Raw genomic sequence first — 21,144 nt, forward strand, 5'->3', positions numbered from 1 at the left:
CTGGCTGCAAACCGCACCGTCATTTCTGTCTAGAGCCTTTTAGTACCCCCTCAGCCTGTGGGGGTCAGCGCTTATATCCACATGTCAGGGTTAAGCAACTGTGTAGATAAGTCGCTGTAAAGTAAAATTGAGATATACTGTATTTTTTTTAGTGCTACTTAGAATTTGACAGTTGAGATGCATTAGCATTCACAGAGACCTCTTGGCACAAATTTTAAATTTAATGAGTACTCTTCCGAGCTTTTCTCAGTACTCTCGTACAATAAAAAGTTGTTAGTCGCTGCAGTTGCATATCATTTCTCCTGTCCTTGTAGAATGTTGAGCAGCCCCCTATTATTGGAGCAACCCGTATGTAAGGGATGGGTGACAAAATCCTTTGGCCTCATTCTGTCCCGAAATGTTCTGTGCCAAAGTTTATATTGTGCTTCAGCTGTCTGGGTTGCTCAGACTAAGTGTATATCTTCCAGCAATAAAATTGTATTGTGCAAAATTGCCTCTCTGTATTGCTGTTGCTGCAGGTCAGCAAAGAGACAACCTGTGAATTTTGTGCTTAAAAGACAAATCTTTGTGCGGTCTGCCGGGGACAAATAACACTGTGCTTTGCTCAATATAGCCACATAACCATTGCAAGAAACACGGCTACGCTGCTAATAGACACACTCGGGTGAAGCTTTCGCAAATGATCGGTGTGTTTGATGTAGCCATTTCCAAAGGCACAATACTGGCTTAATTGGCTTGAATAATGTTGATCCACAGTTATCTAAATCCTCTTTGTTCAGTGTTGCTGCTGTTTACTTGGAAACCATAAAGTCACGTGACCCGTGATTACCTTATTCACGGGGACTATCAATGCGCAACAAATGATATATCAGACATAACATTCGGCACTGATTAATAAAGATTAATACACTAATTAATAATGATTAAATTACATTTGTTCCCCAGTGTAAAGAATTTTATATTTCAAAATGTAACCTTATTTTGGTTACTATGTATATAAGACAGCACTCATTAACAGTGCAGGAATAGATTGTGCATGAACATCAAAGGATTTAGCAGTGTAGGCCTACTGTTAAATCAAAGATATGCAAGTAAAAATAAGACAGAAGCATAGGGAAACTTTTTTTCCTCCCCTCCACAAACAGGGAGGGGTAGCGAGAGACAGCTGTGAGTTGACGATAAGACCCAGAAATGCATACGTTTTCATGGCTCAGTCACCCCCACCAGTGCGCGCTATACTTCTGCTCTCTGCTTTAAAAGAAACCCCCGTCTTTCATATGCTTGGCCTGCCAAACCCCTAAACTGTTGAAGTGGAGTGTCGTCTTGGATAAAGTCGTCTGTGCCGTGAATAAAGGGCAGGAATGCATTAAATGCCCAAATCCTTTCGCTTGCAACGGGTACCCAGGCTTTGTGATTGCTGAAGTGCACAGCTTTTAAGTGAAAAGGCTTGTTCCTCGCCCGAGTCTTGTTTCACTCGGCACCGCCACATTTAGGTGTATCTTTGATTGCTGTCGTTTTTTGGATGCGGCCGGATTCAGTCTATATTTACCTGAGATCCCAGTCACTCCCCCCTCCTCTGTTTAAAACATGAATTGAGCATTCATGCACGTGCACGCATGAAGAGGATTATTATTTTTTTTTAACACTACAGGTTTTTGATCTTAAACCATCCTAAACTGGAAGGACTGGCTCTGTCTCTCTGCAGGGTTGAACATTTGATCATTTTGGCTTGAAGATTAATTGGTGTTGGACTCGATCTGCTTCAGGTGCCAGATAATATCAGGCTAATGCCAGGCATCACAAGGCATCTAAAGCAGCTTTCCTTAGGCAAAGCTGATTACACTGATTGCTCAACTATTATATTTCTTTTGCTTTCACTCCCGCTCTTGACAGTCTCTCACACATGCAGAGTACTTACCGGGACAGATGTGCTCTGCATGGTCAGAGGACGGTTTGCTGTGAGCTACAGGGTGAGGACAAAGCATTTATGGAACGTGTCTATTTTTGGGCTCTTAATGGACTTGCTCCCATTCTCTTATGGAGCAGGTCTAGTTGAGTGATGTTCACCTGTCTTAAACCTGATTACAGGATCTCCTGCTGGACCTCTCCATTGTTTTTAATTTTACTCTCGCTCTTCTATTTCCTCTCTCTTTGCTCCAATTTTGATCTCCCTTCCTCTCTGTTTCACTCACTGTGTTTTTCCTCATGCTGTGGTTGAATACATTACCTCAGTTTCCAAACTTGACCTACCTCACTTGGCTATTCTTTCTCGTCGTGTGCCTTTTCTCATCACAAGCTCATGAATTGTTTGCCCTAGTTCAGCATGGGCTGCCCCTGTGTGATCATGTTTTTAAACATCTGGCTGGGTAAATACAAGAAAAGCTTCTCTGTCCATGTCTGTGAGTTTGCAGTGGCCAATTGTGATTGGCTGACAGTGTCACAGACACTTAAATAACTCGATACACATAATGGATTTGCTCTCGATCTTTTGCTTCAGTGTGCACATAATTCCCAAGTCTATCCCCCCCCCCCCTTTTTTTTTTTTTTTTTTTGGTGCTGTGCCCTGACAGGGATATGGCTTCTGTTTGGGAGTGCTAGTCTGACTTCCTCCTAAAGAACCAATTAGAAGCAAAGGTGGCACAGTGATGCTGCCTTTTCTCTTCAAGGCTTGTTGTTTTGTTATATGAGAATGAGATTTTTTGTCATGCTGTGATGTAGCTTCACCTAATTCATCTACATTTTCATTAAATGTAGAGGCCTGAGACGATCAAAATCACGAGGCATTATCTTGAGGATCAATTGGCTTTAAAAATCACCACATGTATGGTTTTTGTTTTGTTACATGATGTCACCATGTTTTATTTTGCCGTTACTTTAGATTCAAATTAAATCTATAGGTAAATAAAACCAAGAGTCATCAAGTGGCTTATATTTTAAGGGTAAATTAGGATTAAAAACACCATATGTATGGTCCTTATGGTCTCTACAGATTACTTAGTCACATCAGGGTTCTCAAGAGGTTTTCTGCCAAACAAAAATGACCTGTGCAATATCAGATTTTTTTTAAAGGGTTTTATTTATTTCCTCATTACATACATGTTTAATTTATAAAATTCTCCAACATAGCAGGAAATCCACTGACCTCTACATTTACCACATGTTACCCAGGTGTGTTTAAGTGTCAGGGGCAAAAAACACCCCCTGAAATATGTACGTTCTAGTAATATGACCCCTTGAAATGGACACTGAAAATCAGGCATCTTCTTAAATTTCAATAAAACAAAATCAAATGTGATTTCTTTAACTTCTCACAAACTTTGTCAAAGAGTTTGATGTTATCACATGATGAGGCCGTGTACAAAAAAGTGCATTTAAGCCAAATGGAGACAGCCACACAGTGATGGTAGGCTAAAATAATTGAGCAGATGTTGATTTAAGATTTTTCTTTTTTTCCCGATCAGTTTTTTTCTTACAAGGTCAAGAATGAACATTTCAGTTAATATGCACTCCCCAAACCTCACTGAATTTGGGCTCCCATGTTACAGACACTTCCTCTCCCATATTTCTCAGTCCACTGCCTTTTAAAAGCAGTTCACCTGCCCTTCCTCACTCCCACACCCTTCCCTTTAGTTACACGTCTCTAACCATTGCTAAGATCACGGCGAAGATGAGGAGAAATTGTCTCTTTTGCTTGACAAAGGGCAGACAGATATGCAGCCTCAGTCTGTGACATTTTCTTTTTTCACCGCAAAATTGAGAAGAAAGGGCAGAAGCTGAGAGAAACAAAACCAAAAGAGAACGATAAAGTGAAATGCTTCTTAAAAAAAACTTAAATTGAGGCAGAAAAGAGCAGCGTGAGTCTAGAAGAATTCAGCTGCACTCTGCTTGCTCAGCACTGTGGTTATAATTCTCTGTCTTTGTATCATCAAACCCTCCGCTGTGCCCTCACCCTGCTTTCAAGGTCGATACTTGTTTCTTCTTGACAGATGTCTGAGTAAAAAAGCTAAACAGATATATTATGCTTTCTTCCTGTGTCTATGTGGAGCCACCCCCACAGGTAAATAAACACACAACTCTTTCTGTCAGAGTTGTCTGTGTGAAGAGCTGAGTCAGGTTGGAGATGACACACTGAGCTGGGTGATGTGTGACCATAGTTGCAGGGTTTACTGTGGCATTAGTAGGGTTTTGCATTTAATACCACTTATCAAGAAATAGCTCTCATTTAGCGGCTAACGTCTTTTCTCACTCCACTTGATTGTCTCGTCTTTTTACCCCCGTCTCTTTTCTTTTCCAAGAGGGTGACACCCTCCCAACCCCCGTCCAAGATAGTGATCCCCACATGCACGCTTTGTTACAAAATCAGCCTTTTCTGCCGGGGTGGACAGCTAGACAAATGATTTTGTCGGCCGTGCGAGGCAGGGGGTAATTTTTAGGTGAGCGCAGCGCTTCAGAAAAGAGTTGGCGCACAGAAATTAGAGGTTGTCAAATGCCGCACGTCTCCATTGATGGCCCAGCGCGGCCTCCTTATGTTAATGTGACATTTCAGCAAGAGGAAATAGAATTAGAAGAAGGGGGTGGGGAGGCTGCTGGTGGTTGTTGGATTGCATTGTCACATATGAATACCACCTTTTGTTTTCTTTTGTTATCTTGAAGAAAGAAATAGTTCCTGGATGCAGACCTAGTGTAATAAAAAATGTAGATATAGGTGTAATGGTACATGTATTTTTCTTGAATTACCCCATAACAAGAGTGGTTACGATACAGTTACAATAAGGATAATAATACAAAGGATTCTGCTGATACAGTATCTGTCAAATAGAAGCAACAAGCAGGAGATGTTTATTTATTCACTTCAGTTGTGTTGTTATGTTATGTTGCATTCTTCTTTACTGTGTTTTTTGTTTGATTTGTTTTATGCTTGACACTAAACCGAGTTTCTCTTCATTGACTGTTCACAGCCTTTGAGTGCCTTTATTGTTGCAGTTGAATTTTTGCCAGTCGAGCACGTGTGAATGCATTTGTAAAGTTTTAAAAACTTAATGGATTTTTTTTGTGGATGATTTCTCTGCTGTAGAGAAAACATACCAAACCGTGACTCCAAATATGAAACTCATATCAAGCACAGTTACGTCCTCGTATACAGAGAAGTGATCTCTTAATTTAAGTTACAGAGCTCTTCTTTAGTTGTCATTGACTTGCTTTTACTGGTGTTGAATAACTCTTCTTTTTTTCACTCATTGTCTTGAGAAGGCTTATAGAACTTGGTTTTAGTTGCACTTTAGTGGTGATTACTTATTTTTAAGATGAAGGAACGAAATTAAACCTGCTTGTGTTCAGGTTTTTCTGATTCAAGGGTTCTTTAAAACACAATACATGTTGATTTGTCGTCAACTATGTTGCGTTTCCTGTATGTTGTTTTTTTGTCCTTCTGTCGTGGTCTACTCCCTGTATAATGTGTCAAACCAAAGCTAAGACGTTGCCTGGCTGCTGTTTTGGTTAGGAGTGATGTAATCTGTTTTCTGTGCAAGATACCATGAGGATGAATTCATCTTTGGGAAGGGCTGGGAGTATCTGTGGTCCTCACAGTACTGAGGTCATGTGGTTTGGAAAGGAGTTGTGCCGAGTCTCCTGGTTGCCTGTTTGTACTCTTCCAATGTCTTCTGCAGGTGCTGTCCACACAGCTGCAGACCAGATGTTTTTTAGCTGTGTGCTGGTCAGTGTCTGTGACCTCACCGGTGACAAATTTTTAGTCTCATTGCCATGTCCGGAGATAACACTCTTTTTCAGTTTAGCAGTAAAAATGTTGTATTTAGGTGTCTTGTAGGAAATAAAGTCAATATATGAGGAAATATTTTCTCCACTGTCCAAAAATGAAAACATTTTGTTGGCACTTTTAAACCACAGCACCGGTTGCTGTTCATAATACGAAATTAGATAAAAATGCAGGAAATTTCTTTTCTTCCTGCACCAAGTTTTGTGTTATGTGATCCAACAGGAACATTGACGGGTAAGCTAAGGATGACTTTATTTTTGACCACTCATTACGTTACTGTGAGTGTAGTAAAAGCTTTCCAACAAGTATTAATCTGCTTAAGATGACAGGAAGAGAAAGACTTGCCTGTGAATGTAATTGAGACATCGTCAGGGAAAACTGCTTTGCTGAGATTTGTTGGGACGTTTTTGCCCTTTCTAATGCTGCTATTTTGTCTTTTGTTATAATTGCAAATTTTAACAAGCAGCTGATGATGCAAGTTTCACCCCACCTATCCAGTTTTGCATAGGTGCAGGGTTATGCTTCGCCTGTCATGCATGCCTTACTGAGGGCATCTATAGTTGAGTGTCAGGTTCCCCTGCTGCAGTTTAATATAGAGCTCCCTACTGCCAGAAGGTCTCATGGGTGATGGAAAAAGTGCCTAGCAGCCGCCCCCACTCCACCCTGCACACACGATTCCTCGAGGCCTCGCCAGCTCTACCATTTAGTTCATGCTGTTTCATACTAGGAGTGGGTGACATAGCCACAAAATGATATCACAGTATTTCAGGAAAACTTACAATAGTGATATTTATGAAAATATAGAAAACAAAACTACTGAACAATGTTTTATTGCTTACAGCTTGCAGGCAGCAGCATTTAGAAGTGCAAGTAAATGAAGGGTATTTGTCATTAATGACAAACTGCCTAATTCAAAGTGTGACTCTATTGGAAAAAATGTGTCAGTGTCTTGGTTTGAGCTTTTTAACATTGCTTAAAGGCCTCCTTTACAACCATGTACCTGCTACAGTAACATCCATTCACTGTTTGCTCTTCTTGTCATATGGAGTGCAACCACTGAGTTCTCTAGCAATGCTTGGTTGACTCATTTGTTTACTTTGGGGTCACATATCACCATCTGCTAGAATGTGCCCCTCACGTGCTTTCTTAGCCTGGTTGTACTCGATGGTGTGTTTTCCTGTGCGTGCTATGGTGGAGATGTTGAAGTAGCTTAGTTTTTAGGTGCTAAATCATCATCAGAGGTTTGCTGTCAAACATGTAAGAGCTTGTCTTGTTGTGCACGCTGGGGGAAGGTAAACACTGTCTTACTATGTCAGTGATATTGTTATATGACAATTAATTTTTTAACATTTTGTCACATTAACTTGTATACCAGTGTTATCGCAGATCATACGATTATGGCACAAACATCAAAGTGCATCGTCTTTGCACTTTTGGATTCTCTATGACGGCACTCTTAAGGGTAACTTGGAAAGCAGAAATATGCCCAGCAGCAGCTGACACTTGTTTCACTGTCACATACCAGGACTTGCAGACACACTGGTTTGATTGTATGCATCGGGCTACACATGGAGTAAAAATGGGGTGTGCTTGAACATGTGTATGACTGAGTCGGCAGCATGTGCGTGTGGAAGAGAGAGAGGTCCATTAGTTTTATCTGACAGGGGGATCAGATCTAAAGGCGGCATATACTTAAGCCTTAGTGATTCCCCTGTATCTGGTCTCCTGCTCAGGCTCTTGCACAGGCTGCTCTGTTAGAGAACAACCTCTGAGGGGAAAGAACAGAAAGTCTGTGGCCTTAACCTGTAAATAGTGCAGTGTTTAACTTTTGTCTCCAGCTCATAGACTAACTTGCACACAATCACAGATTTGTTGTTTCTACTCAGAGCAGTTTGTAGTAGGAAAAAAATGCCATTTTTTGTAGAAAGCAAGAAGCATTAATGCTCACACGTTTTTATACTCAAAGGCTATGTTAATATTACCCAAGTTACGCAGTTGTTTATCTGTAAAAGACAAACATTACGCAAGGCAAAGATTTGTATGCTACATTAGGCTTTTCCCCATAAGTCAAAATCAATATGACAGTGATATATCTAGCACCGTTCTTTTTACGTGTCACTACTCTGTTTTTATGCAGTTGCTTACCACACTTTACATGTTTTTGTCTTTCAGAGATCAACAGAGTGCGTAAAGACATGTACAGCGACACAGTGAATGGCCTTGTGGACAAACACCCACTGGAGCTGCCCGAACCAGTCGGACCCATCGTTCATCTGCAGGAAAAACTGTTTGTGCCTGTCAAAGAGTACCCAGATGTGAGTATCAGGGTTACACATCTCTCACTTTTGCTGATGCATCACATTGCCAATAATATCAGAGCATTTGCCTGAATGGTTGCTGGATTAATATTTAGACTGGAGCCAGAGGAAAGTGTATTAAAGAAGAAATCTTAATCTTATCGAGAAACTAGATTTTATTTTTCATATAAGTTCATGTTAACAGATGAAGACATTCTTTCACACACTGGTCCTTGTGCAGAAATACCTCTACACACACTGTTGGTCCTCTTCCCTTAGGCCATGTGTCTTTGTGATGTGTCATCATGGGAACGACAGCTGCTGATAGTTCTGCAGTCTGTCAGCACTGAGGACATATCTCATGACTGTTGTAAGCACTTGCTCACTGCTCATGCACTCTGCTTTCAGTTCTGTTCTTTTGCCTTTCAGTTTTTTGCTCTTTTTTTTAAAAAATATTTTAGTTGATAAACATGCAGTCCTTGACTTGTTCTTTTTACTTTATTAGCTGCCCGATTTACGCTGTGTGCACCAAGTTGTTAATGTACTACTGATACAACTTTATCAGACTGCACACTAATTTGGTCCCGGTCTGTGGAAAACGCAGCATGCTGGGGTGTTTATGAGCCAACTCAGCAGCAGATTAGTGCTGAGAGAGAAAGCGGGGGATTGAAAAAAGAAGCATCAAGAAAAAGTAAACTGCAATTTCATAAATATTCAGTAAAAGGGAAGGAAAATCTTTTGGAGTAACCACTTGGTTTTTACTCTGATGGAGAAATGGATACACACAGTTGGGGCAGGGGGGGAAGCAGCACATGGTGGAGGTACCATGACGTTTCTAGAGATGAGGAGGATGGTGGCAGCACAGAGCAGAGTGATATGTGTGTCTGTGTGTAAAGCTTTGGGACATGTGTGTAAGGCGTTTACCACAGTCGGCCACATTTATGTGCTCATGGTAATCTTTGGCGCACACATGAATGATTGTGTCACGTCCTGAGAAGCAGCGTTTCTCTTCATAATCCCAGCAGCTGGCAGCAAGGAAATGAATGGAGGGAGGTGACGAGGATAAGAGACACCGTAGAGCAGGCCAAGGCTCAGTCGGGCATGGATTGCATTTCCCCCTGACAGAATTGATAAAAGGCACCAGGGACTGGCTAGGATCAGCTTAGCTTCATCTCACCCTGAGACCAGGCCCAGTGTCTGCGCTCAGGCTCTTAAGTGACTTCCAGCCAGTTTAAGTGACCCTTAAGTGTTTGCCTTGTTTTGCATTCATGTAATTGTGACATGTGTGGTCATAGCTGATGTGCAGTTGCCTTTAAGTGCATGGTGGTCGTCTTAGTGAGATCATCGACTGTGACATGCTGTTTAGAGATGATGCCTGCTTTCAGTTACTGTTTCTGTGTTCTTTGCTTGTGGGTTTTGTGCTGCACAGGAATACAATTTTTTTTAAGCGAAGAAGTTCAATAAAAATGTGTGAAGCAGTGGGTGCCACCTGTGACTGTAGAGATGCTAGTGAAATAACACACACACAATCTATTAAAAGTGCAGCATCCTCAATGACCCTTTGTGTACCCTTCACTCGCTTTACTACACTGCTTTGAGCAGAGCAGGGCTGTAACTCTTGTATTCTGTTTATAAGCTGTTTGGAAAGCTACTAAATTAATTAGGCTTCCCCCTGGTGGTCAAGATGACTCACTGATGACCTTAGCAGACACAAATTAGCACACACGAACACTGAAACTCAGTGACACAAAAATATGACATTTTTCAAATGATTTTTTTTCTGCTGTCATTTGGTGAACACATTCAAGCATGGCCATTCAGCCTGTCAGCAGGGAAAGAGGACAATGGCAGACTTACTGTTAAATTTAGATGTGATGACTGCAGTTGGGAGAAATCAGCAGCAAGTCCAGATTAAATGCTTATTTTATTTATTTATTTATTTTAGCTCTCCTGTTTGGAACACGGTTCATGTGCAAAACTTCCTCTACATGATTGCCAAATCATATTTGTGTAGGTGCCAATAGTAATCTTGTGCCAGATATGTAATTTTTTTTAAGGCTACCAGTTGAAGTTGAAGAGTAGTCATCCCTTTGATTGCGCTGCTGTTCTCGCTGCTGTTTAGGATTTTTAAGTTAGTGGACAGAGAGGAAATGAAATCTAGCATTGACTATTTGAGCAGCAGACAATAGGAGATAAAGTGTTGCTGCGCGTTAAACTGATTTCCCAATAAAACAGTTAAAATGGTTGTCTTAACACGGAGAGACAGCGGTTCTACAGTTTGTGCTTTTAGAGATGATAAAAAGAAGAACGCTTTAGTCTTTTAAGAAAAAGGGGGAGGAAGCACGAGAGGATAGAAAAGAAGCAAAGGGAAAAATGTCCCTTTTATCCCCATCTGCCCACTTCTAACGGATAGGAAAGTGTAATGAAAGATTATTAGACTGGGGAATTTCACCATCCTTTTTACATTTCTGTCTGATTTCCCAGAGTCCTCCCACTGAAAATCCATGTATGTGTGGCTTGCTGATACAAGTCTAGGCTCTCCCAAGAAAACGGAGAATGATGTTCCAAGTCTCCTGTTTTGTGTTGTTGGCATCTACTCACCTGCCGTGGAACATTTGTCATCATTCATGCCGTTTCCCCATCTGTGGAACTCTGTGGCATCTACTTTTTCTCCTCTCAGTTTTCACTTCCATTTAAAAACTCCCTTTATTCATACTATATTCTTAGGCTGAGGTTACGCGCTCTCTTTGGGGCTTTCAGATCACCTATGTTTACCCCGCTCAGGTTTCACCAGTAGATAATTAGATTGTCCTGGTGCCTGGATGCAGTGCGGCATGTCAATTCTACCAAAATAACTTGCCTTGCCAGCACACTCCTACTCTAATTCCCTTAAGTGTGTCCCTCTTCTGGCATGTGTGCCCCACATCTGTCTGTAAATGTGTTTGTGTATGCGTGCGCCTCCATCACTCAGTCTGCCTGCGCGTCTGTCTCCCCAACCCCCTCGCCATTCTTCAAAGTCAGCCATTTCCCGATGTCGTCAGCGGTGCAGAACACTGCGAAGCGTCACTGTGGTGACTGCATCTTGACTGACAGCTGAGTCGCAGGCTATCTGATAACTTCAACCTTCAATTAAATGCTATCTGTGGCTCCGCTTCTCTTCCAAGCACACGCTCGCATACACATTGATAGGCAGCTGACTGACAGCTCAGCATGTCATTTCCGTTGACCTTGAGGCGTCTGATAGGATGTGTGACATATCTTTTTAAGATGGTGTCTGTCTCCACTTTATTCCCAGTGTATTTGTATGTGCCAACTCTTAAATGCCCAGGTGGGTTGTGGGCAGGTCACCTGGTGTTGAGAAATGCTTAGGACTGAAAACACACGTGAGAGGTGGGGGGAGACACCTCTGCGGTGCTGACTCTGTGAAATGAGACCCTCAGTTGGATGTAAGCTGTTGAGCAAGTGGTAAACAGGACCGTCTGAACTTGTCACAAGCTCGGGGGCATCCACAAGATGAAAATGATCACTTGTACAGCCAAAATTGTTTATTTTTTTAAAAAAGGGGAAAAAACTAGCTAGGGACACCCTAGCTAAGTCTCTGCTGTTGGTCTTTTCTGTTTGTCTAGTGTTCTGGGTGTTGTCATGGCACTTAAGGTTGTTTACCTCAGTAATGAAATCCTTTTAAGCCCCTGTCCCATTTCCGCTCTCTCACCACACCAGCTGTCTCCAAACCAAAGAACCTCACAGGAGCAGATGTTTGAAGTCCATGCGAGTTTCTATTTTTTCTTATTTTTTAAAGTTTCTAAAAGCAAATTTGTCGATCCGTAAACTGCAAATAACTTGTCTCCTTAATAGAAGCAAATATTTTCTCTCCTTATATTTGGAGAAAGCACCGGGGGGATCACCAGCCTTTCATTGTTCCAAAGAATTTAAGCTTCAAATGAGGTTTTTAACTGTAAATCTTTTTGCAAATAAGAAAAAAAAAGACACAAGAAAGATACTATATTTTCTATACATTAATGAGTTGATTTAAAAAAAAAAAAAAAAAAAAAAAAGGGAGAGAGAGGGAGAAAAAGTCCATTAACTATTCGAGTTCTGAGTGTGTTTGTGTGTTCTGTTGGATCATGGTGCTTCACTGCAAGGCACCCAGATTTGCGAACAGCAAAGAAAGAGGCTCTGGTGGTTTGAGCAGACAGAATGTCCTGGCCCTCTCTCTTTCACTGCGGAAAAATTGCCCGGCCAAACCAGCCAGGTCCCTGCACAGGGAAAGTCATTAAGCTTGCTCCCATGAGGGTGTCATCACTTATCATGCCAGCTCCTGATATCCTTCTGACCCCCTTAAGTCATTACGAGTCCTGGAAATGTACCGCCCCGCACCTCACCTCGACACACTGGTAGAGCGGCAGAGAGGAGGATTTTGATAACTATAGCTAGCCAGCCATGCATGATGCTGATAATTTGATGAACGGATGGTTTTCCAGTTAGCCGTTTGATAAGGAGGTAATTACAATAATAATTTAAGCAGCGAGAACTCTATTTGTTGTTGTCAGTTAAAATGACGAAGAGCAAAAGTATAAGCTATTAGACGTGCTTCCGTTACCGCACTAATGCCAGCTTGTGTAGCAGCAGCTTGTGCTTGCATACTTTGGGTGGATGGTGCCACGTGCTGCTTTGGCCCATCCGTCTGTGCATCATTAAGCTGACAGATATGGAGGGTGAAAAGTGAGAATCAAGGACAAAATGAAGAGGTCGCCCACACCGGAATCAAAGACTACACTGGGGATGTCGTGTCAGCTTGTATCAATAGTGCTACACTATCTGCATACATATACTAGATCACACTGATACAGGATTTTTGAGCAAATACTAATATCTATGCCTTTGACTTAAAAAAACAAAAAAAACAGAGACAGCTGGCAAGAGCCAGAGTCCAAACAGGACTCTGGCTCAGGTAATAGAGCGTTTTGTCTAACAATCGTAAGGTCAGTGGTTCGATCCCAGAGTGTCCAAGTCACCCCTGATGGTCCATCAGTTTGCATGTGTGCGATAACTGGAAAGCACTTGAAGGCACTGAAAAAAGCACTGTATCAATGTGTGGGAGAAAATCACTTTTAATGCTTGAAGAGTGCTGTGTAAGTACCAGGATTTTACTGCTGAGCAAAAATCTTGGATGTAAATATCGACTATACTAATTTGATATCTGTGTCAGTACCAACATTATTTGTTTTATAAATTTTTTTTTGAAAGAGAATCTCCTGAAGGAATCAACAATTTATTGGAAATAGCTCATAATGAGAGACACTGCTGGGAGATCTAATACGCCAGGATAAATGCTGGATATCAACATCAACATTACCGAAAACTTAACAGGAAGTTGTTGCATCACAGGGTGTTGCTAGAAGCAGATCAGGCTATGAATGTGTATGACTAGCTGTTATCAGTTACATGGTTGGCTGTCATATTATGAATCAGTACAAGTGAGTAAAGAAGCTGATGGCTAATCAGCTGATGCAAGTGTGATTTCACAGCTTTACCTGAATTTGCATAATTCTGTTAAACTGAATGGATATTGGTGAGATGTAACTAACCGGGATAAAGTTTTCCTGAGAAAGCTAGCATCACACGAATAACAGTAATCCACATCTTTCTCAGTCTTCTATTGATTCACTGTGATTATGCAACGTTTAACCATAGGGGTGAGGCTGAATGTAACTGAGCATGTTTCTACTTGTTTATTTTTTATCCCAGCTTCTTGTTTATCTAAAGGGTTACAAACTTTGCTCCCTGCTTTCTTTACTCACATCTTCCAAACTTTGAGCCAATATCAATCTTTATGCTTTCCATCTCTCCGTCCTCACTCGTCTGTATTTGCACCCTGCCTGCAACCCCGAAATAAACCCAAACAGAATTATCAAAGGAGCTATGGATTAGGCACTAAATGCTGGGTGTGCTGAATAGAGAGCTTTGAAGTCTGTAGGGCTTTGAGGCGTAAATGTCACCACTGGAATCTAAGTCTAATTTTTACTCCTTCATCAGCCTATGGCCTTGTGTCCCCTGTCCCTCCCGAACATCAGGTATGTAGGTTTCAGTAGTTTATACACCCGTCTGCTCCATTTCATATTCCTTCTATAGTGTTTATTGGCAGGGGTAGGGATCAGGCAGTAGTGTGAAGGTAAATATGATGGATTATTTCAGTGATGCAGCACTAGAGATAAAGATAAATGAGTGACTAAAAGCAGGGAGGTTGTCTGTGATTAAATGAAAGACCTGTCCACTACACGGGTGGGGGTCACAGATAAGCAAAGGAAACGCCAAGGTCCTGTTTACTTGGACAAAGAGGAAAAGGAAGCCCGCAGAGTTTCCAGAAGCTATGAATGGATACAGAAGGGAGGATATGGAAACAAAAGGGATGCATTTTACCAACTAAGCAGGCTGGTAACCTCTGTAAAGCCTCCATAAACTGTTACGTTGGAGAAATGAGACAAAATGTATCTTGGGTTGGAGGAAATGGGACTTTTGCAATAAATGGTGGGTATCATTGTTTCGCAATAATGCTTGCAGACTTTGAGGGAGGTTTAGAATAAAGTAAGTGAAAAGATGGGGAGAGATGATGGTGCCTGGTGTAACCAGGTTCCTCCTTTCCATGATGCATTGCACTGAATGAACTATTCCTCATTTCCATAAGCCCAGCAAGGCTGGTTAATAAGTGATTGGTATTCTGCTCCTGGCCTGGCCCGGCTCTTCGATAAGCCTTCCACGCACACAGTCAGAACCCTCAGCATGATCTCATTTCCTGTCTCCCCACCACCACAAACAAACGCCGTCAAAGGCACAATTGTTCTGCTTCTGTGAGCATTGTTGGTGGAACTGCTGTTTTTTCTCAGTAGTTCACACAAAACCAGAATGCCCGTGCACACAAACCCGTGCAGCTCTGTATGCCGAGGGTGTCTGCAAGAGTTCACCCCATACATTGTGTCACACATGCTCACAAACACACAGTGACAGAGACGTAGATGCACACAGCATAACCCGCCTGTGGAGTAGCGATAACTGGGACTAAACAAAGGCCCTTTAATGTCAGTGTAAGCTTTTGTCCTGGAGGGGGCTTTGTGAGTATGAATGTGTGCGCATCTGTATGTCTTTGTGTTTACACATGAGCTATGTGTGAATACTGTATATGTTTGTATTTGTATTTTGTAGTTTAGGTTTTTTTTGGGGTGGGGGGGACTTTGAGAAAACTCAGATAACGTGACACTGAACTCAAGAACTGAAGAGAAGACTTTGTCATCTAAGGGTTCCATTGCAATTTTCTACTACTGTAAATAATCGAGCCCAAACCCCCTCCTTTTTCTTTTTAGTGAGGAAAATCATAGATCTGTTGACAATAATCAATAATAAAGCTCTGGAAGTCCAGACAAGAAAAATGATAGCTCCCAGATGTTTTTTAAGTCTGCAGAAGCACAGAGTTGATTTAACAGCAGGAAGACAGAAAATGAAAGCTAGCTTGATAGTTTAGCAGGCCCGGGTGAAGACTGGATAGTGCATTTGGCAGTCAGGGCACGGTATCCGTCCTTCTCCCCTGTCTGGCTGTACTGAGTGTAGTTCCTGGCAGAGTCGATGGCCCTGTACCCTTCTGATAACTCACCCGCTTGGCTGTTCATTGTCTCTACATTCCAGTGGCTGAAAATGGAGGTCGCTTTTTTGTAAAAGCATATCAACATCCATGAAAAGAGTGTCAAACCCTCACTGCAGACCAGGGAGCAAAGCGAGCCATCCACTACAATTAAAATGCTGAGCTTTATTCTATCACTGAGTAAATGTGGCTTCACTCTTTACAGCAGTGTTACATTTCAAATCAAATTTCAAGTTTAACTATGATGAGTGGCTGCTTTGTTGAAATGATCGCGTAGTCACGTCACTGCAAAAAACTGAGGTGTACTGCCAGCTTAACAAATATATATATTTTTGAAACTTACAGGAAGAAATGTGAAGTGTGCAAGCAATATATGGACATGTGAGACAAAGCCAGACGAGGCACGTGGCGTTTAAATAGCTGTGCAGAGTGCTCGCTGGGTTTTCTGCTTTTCCACCAGTCTTACTCAGCTGTACACAGGAACCCCTGCAACACAATAGAGACAGCACCACCGCAAGAGGGCCTGGGGCCATAACAGTCCGCACACTTCTTTTATCTGCAAGGACCCGTCAGATGGAGTTGAGTAGTTAGCTTGTCTACCTGCACAGTGTGAAAAATGTGAGAATGTGCCGGTGCTGGCCTTTCTTACTCATAATCATTTCCCAAGTAGTGGTAAAACAAGATGTGGCATCATCTCTAACTTTTTCCTTTCTTTATTTCTTCCTGCTTTCCTCCTTCGTGTCACTGCTCTCCGACAAACACAGCATAATCATGTTCACATTGTACACCTCTGCCGTAAAAAGGCGAGTGGTTCGACTAGTTGCCACCTCAGAGTTTTAATCAGATATTCTCCTACCCCCTTCTATAATCCGATGATTCAAGCTTGCTGTGTAATTCATCTACTATATGTATTTAATATATTCACGGTGACTAAAGCTGTCAGTTTTGGGACTGATGGGTTATATTGTAGGTTTTAAGGCCAATGGGAGCTGTCACATGTCATATCTGCACAGAAATCTACGTATACCTTTAGATTTTTTTCTTTCTCTTTAACCTTGTATTTGCTAATTTGATAGCAAGCATTTTTCAAATATGTCACCACTGTTGTTAGCAGAGTGTAACACACATCACTGTAGCTTGAGTTTAGTGGGTTAGAAACGGTGTGTTTGTGTGGTATGTGTAGGAGTACCACAGTATTCAGGGTTCACCCTCATCTGCAGCGGGAGCTGTGATGCAGATAGACAGCTCTCTCTTCTGTGCTTCTCGAGGCTGTGCATGCATGTGTGTGTTTACGTACAAGTCAGAAGCAGGCCACCATACCTCGTTGGTGGCTGACCTCCGAGGACAGGTGTCCTTACATCCTTCAGCTGGCACACACACACAAATGTAGCCCCTGTGCCAGTTTCCTGCATTCGAGTTAACCAAACAGACAGTTGCCTTGTGACAGAGAAAAGCACGCTTGCAGCCTGTGTAGCAGCACGCCAGGATCGTCTGTGGGAGACTCCAGTCACAGGGTGTGTCTTTCCTGTTAGAGACAGGCCAGGGATGCAGGCAAAACCCACCGACAGGGACTAGAAAAACAAAAGGCCCGGAGTTTTCGATTGTCCTCAGTAGCATTTATGTTGTTTAGGGGAAATACTGGCAACATCACATTAAATTTGTAATCCCTCTGTAATTAAATGTGACTCCTCTGATAGCCTTTTGGATTTTGCAGAGGCACTGGTGCGGTGGCGTGCGTAAGCAGATGTGACTGCGTTTTAAGAATTTAATGCTGTGGTGTCACAGCTCATTGCGACAGCCCAAGAGACGAATAGTTTGCTTCTGGTTATCAAGGAAAGCTTTCCGCTATGGCAGTGAGCATTTTCAGGTAGAAAAAGAAGGGGGGAGGGGGCATCTCTTACCTGGCATGCTCTCCACCAGCCGTTGCATACGTTATTGAAACCTGGGTGGTTTGTTTACCTTTTTATACATCACTGTGCTCCTCCTTACCCTTTGTTTTTGTTCTGGCTGAAAATTGATTTGGATTATTCCAACATGTTTTCTCTTTATCCTGTTGGAAACCAGTTTCGTGTCAAGAGGATTATGTTGGCAAATTTGTTTCCTTGTGGTACAAAGCTCCACAGCCACTCACCAGTGAAAGGGGGGCCATGATAATAAAATTGTGTCAAAACACACTGCCATACTTCACAACCCCTAGCACACTTTCCACCTCAATTTCCCTTGTTCCTTTTCCACCATGCCCACCCAGACTACACCCTGTGTAGTTAATATTTTATTTTTTATTTGAGATCATTTTGACATCTATTGGGGCAAGCCAACCTCACTGTCGTCTGTGATTGTGCTCTCATTGTGGTGAAGGGACAAAAAATACAACCAGCAGCTATTTTAGCACAGTTTCCAGTCATATAGGTGTGAAAAAAACTACAAAGAGGAACTGTGTCTGCTGGTTACCAACTTTTCCTTTCCTACATTTAGCAGACAGCAGATTGTTTGTGTCAGACAAAGGGAAAAAATCTATTTTGGGTTAAGCATGGCCTGGTAGATCACAGAAAACACATGATGGACGGCACCTGCACGTGTACTCACTTAAGTGAAGTGGACATTACACTGCATAGGGAACTGGCAGGGTGGGGTCAGTTTAATATCCTGTCAGACTGATATGGACGTTTGTGTTCTCAGACACAAATCCTCCAGTGTTGTTGTCGAGAAAAGTTCAGTGCAGGTGTGAAAATGGCTTCTGAAAGGCTGAAAGAGGGTAGTTTTGGCTGTGCGTGTAGTCTTTGTAGCAGAGGCGTCATATCCAACAAAGCTGAGGTCATGCTTTTTGAAAGCTCATGGAAACTGCTTATTGCTTATGAAGGGTTTTTCTGAGGTAAATAAAATGTAAATTTTTCTGTCTTTTATGTGTCTGTATATAGACTCACAAGGTTTTCTCTCTCTCTATCTGCAGTATAACTTTGTGGGGAGAATCCTTGGCCCGCGGGGACTCACAGCCAAACAGTTGGAAGCAGAAACGGGATGCAAAATCATGGTGCGAGGAAAAAGCTCCATGAGAGACAAAAAGAAGGTAAGATCATCAGTGGCAGTGTGCCTGGTATATACAAGAGGAAAACTCATATTTTTTAATTTTCACACAATATTGCGAAAGTTTCTGGGCCAGTGGTCACACAAAAAGCTTCCCTCTGGTCTTGAAGAAACATGAAGCAGACACGTGCTTAGCTAATGCCCAGTGGCTGCATCCTGACATCTGATAGTGCTGTTTGCAAAACGCTGCGCAGTGGAAAGTATTGAAGCCAGTAGTAAACCAGTCGGCCAAGGCCAGGAGCAGCCACTATTTCTGGATATACCGAGCTGACTTTGGAGACATATAAGGTCTCTGCATATCCACAAAGGAATGAAGTTATGCAAAACAATGACACCTTTTGCATTATTTTATTTACAAACTGTGCTCTTTAGGTAAATAAAATGAAATGATGTGAAACATCCCACAGTCATAAAAGGCCTGGAGTATTGATGTTGCCTCTCTGTGCGAGTGACATGGACACGATTACTCCAACGAGGCGACGTAGGATTTTCAAATTGATATACCATAGGTGTGTGTCCTAAAAATCTCAGACGCGGTCAAAGTCAGACGCCAAGTTTGCTGAAATTCCTATCATAACACAATCCCAAAGTATGGCTGACAACAAGACAACAGCAACAAAAATGCACCCTGAAGGAAGATTTCAAGTCTGTCAGATCAGGTTTAGTGATGCACTTAAAATAAGAATAGTTTATTAATCCCTGAGGGAATTGTGTGGAAGTTAATATAAGGACAAATTGACAGCTTTAAGATGTGTTGTTTCAATTAACTGTGCAAATTTTGCCCAGCTGCCTCAAAGCCTCCTATAAAGGCTGCTTTTGACTGTATTTAATTAACTCATTATTTATATCTCATTTTTAAATTTTCCTTTTCTTTGTGTTCCCAATTGCTCATCATCATATCGGTGACTCTTTAGGTACACCTTGCTAGTACCAGATCAAGCCCGCTTTTGCTTCAGTAACAAGGCATTTTTACCCAGAGAACTGCCTCTCACTTTGTATTTTGTCTTTTTCTGAGCAATTTCTGTAAACACTAGAGATTGCTATGTTGGGAAATCCCACAGATCAACAGTAGATCAACAGTTTCTGAAATACTCACACCAGCCTGTCTTGACAACAACAAACATTCCAGTTTCGAAGTCACTTAAATCACCTTTCTTCCCCATTCTGGTGCTCAGTTTGAACTTCACCATGTTGTCTTGACCCAACTAAATATTTTGAGCTGCTGCCATGTGATTGGCTGGTTAGATATTTGGCTTAACAAGCAGTTATACAGGTGTACTTAAAAAAGTGACCAGTGCATTGACACAGTGTGATGAAAACAGCTGTAATTTAACAGTTACAGAAATGTCTTTTGTCCATGTCCAAATACTTACCGTTCTCCTACATAAAAACAAAAAAGTACAACAGTTACAAAATAGTCCAATAGATCATACAGATTCCAGTTGAGTCATATGTTAGAGGATCCAGTTTGCTGCAGGCCCAGTGTTTTTGATCCACTTTATTTTTTTTTTCTCTTTTTTTATGGCTTCTTTCATTTGTATTTTAATTTCTATCTTTCCTTCTCATTTCCATTTGAGTAAGTTCATTATCACAGAACAAGATGGAGATGCTCAGCTGTGGCGTCTTCTTTGGAATTAGATCCCGAAGTTGTTTAATGGGACCGAGCATGCTCACACATGTACCAGCCCACACATCCTTTTGTTTTAGCTCATTACGTGAATCCATGATTGCCTCCCTTATTTCTTACTGTGTTAAAAGTTAATGACGTGTGCCAGTTTGTTTTGTGTGTGTGTGATGCTGTGATGGGACCTGTCAAGGCAAATATTACACACATAAGCAAGCAGGATCATTTCTCCACTTGATATTTAGAAATTAAATGATCTCATGTTCAAAATGCTTCATAAATGGTCCTGAATACTGTGTATACATGGAAAATCTAAGTAAATGAGGAAAAGGTTTTGTTTCCTCCCCCAAATCCATTATTTATTTTTTTTAAAAATTTCATTTCTCTCTTTTTTCCCTAGTATTGTGCTTTGATTTTAATGTACACCAAAGTAGGGCTACAAAAAAATCATTATTTAAGAGGATTACTTATCGAGACTAAAAACATTATACATTTGTGGAATTTAAAAATGTCTAACTGTGGATTTCCTTGAACTTTAAATTTAATTAAACTGAACAACAAATAAGTGAATGGAAAAGAAATTAGGTGGTAGGGTTACAGGATTGTTTTTAATGGAAGTTGAGCTCACTAGTCTCCACTTCTGGAGTTTGCTGATATAGTCTCACCTTTGTTGAGGAAAAAGCATTTGCTGCACTCATAAAAAGAGACAAAACCAGAACACCATTACAAAATT

At 41.5% G+C, this 21,144-nt stretch overlaps 1 protein-coding gene across 5 annotated transcripts in view; it reads left to right on the plus strand.

Annotated features, from left to right (window-relative positions):
* Nucleotides 1-21,144, plus strand: part of qkia (QKI, KH domain containing, RNA binding a) — an 82,336-nt gene that overhangs the window by 25,061 nt on the left and 36,131 nt on the right. For all 5 annotated transcript variants that reach the window (XM_085144048.1, XM_085144049.1, XM_085144051.1 and 2 more), the window contains exons 2-3: nucleotides 7,946-8,088; nucleotides 18,654-18,770. In XM_085144048.1, the coding sequence (XP_085000174.1) occupies nucleotides 7,946-8,088; nucleotides 18,654-18,770 (260 nt within the window). The remainder of the gene's footprint in view (nucleotides 1-7,945; nucleotides 8,089-18,653; nucleotides 18,771-21,144) is intronic.

Source organism: Neolamprologus multifasciatus, chromosome 19, assembly GCF_963576455.1.
Source record: "Neolamprologus multifasciatus chromosome 19, fNeoMul1.2, whole genome shotgun sequence".
Classification (NCBI taxonomy): domain Eukaryota; kingdom Metazoa; phylum Chordata; class Actinopteri; order Cichliformes; family Cichlidae; genus Neolamprologus; species Neolamprologus multifasciatus.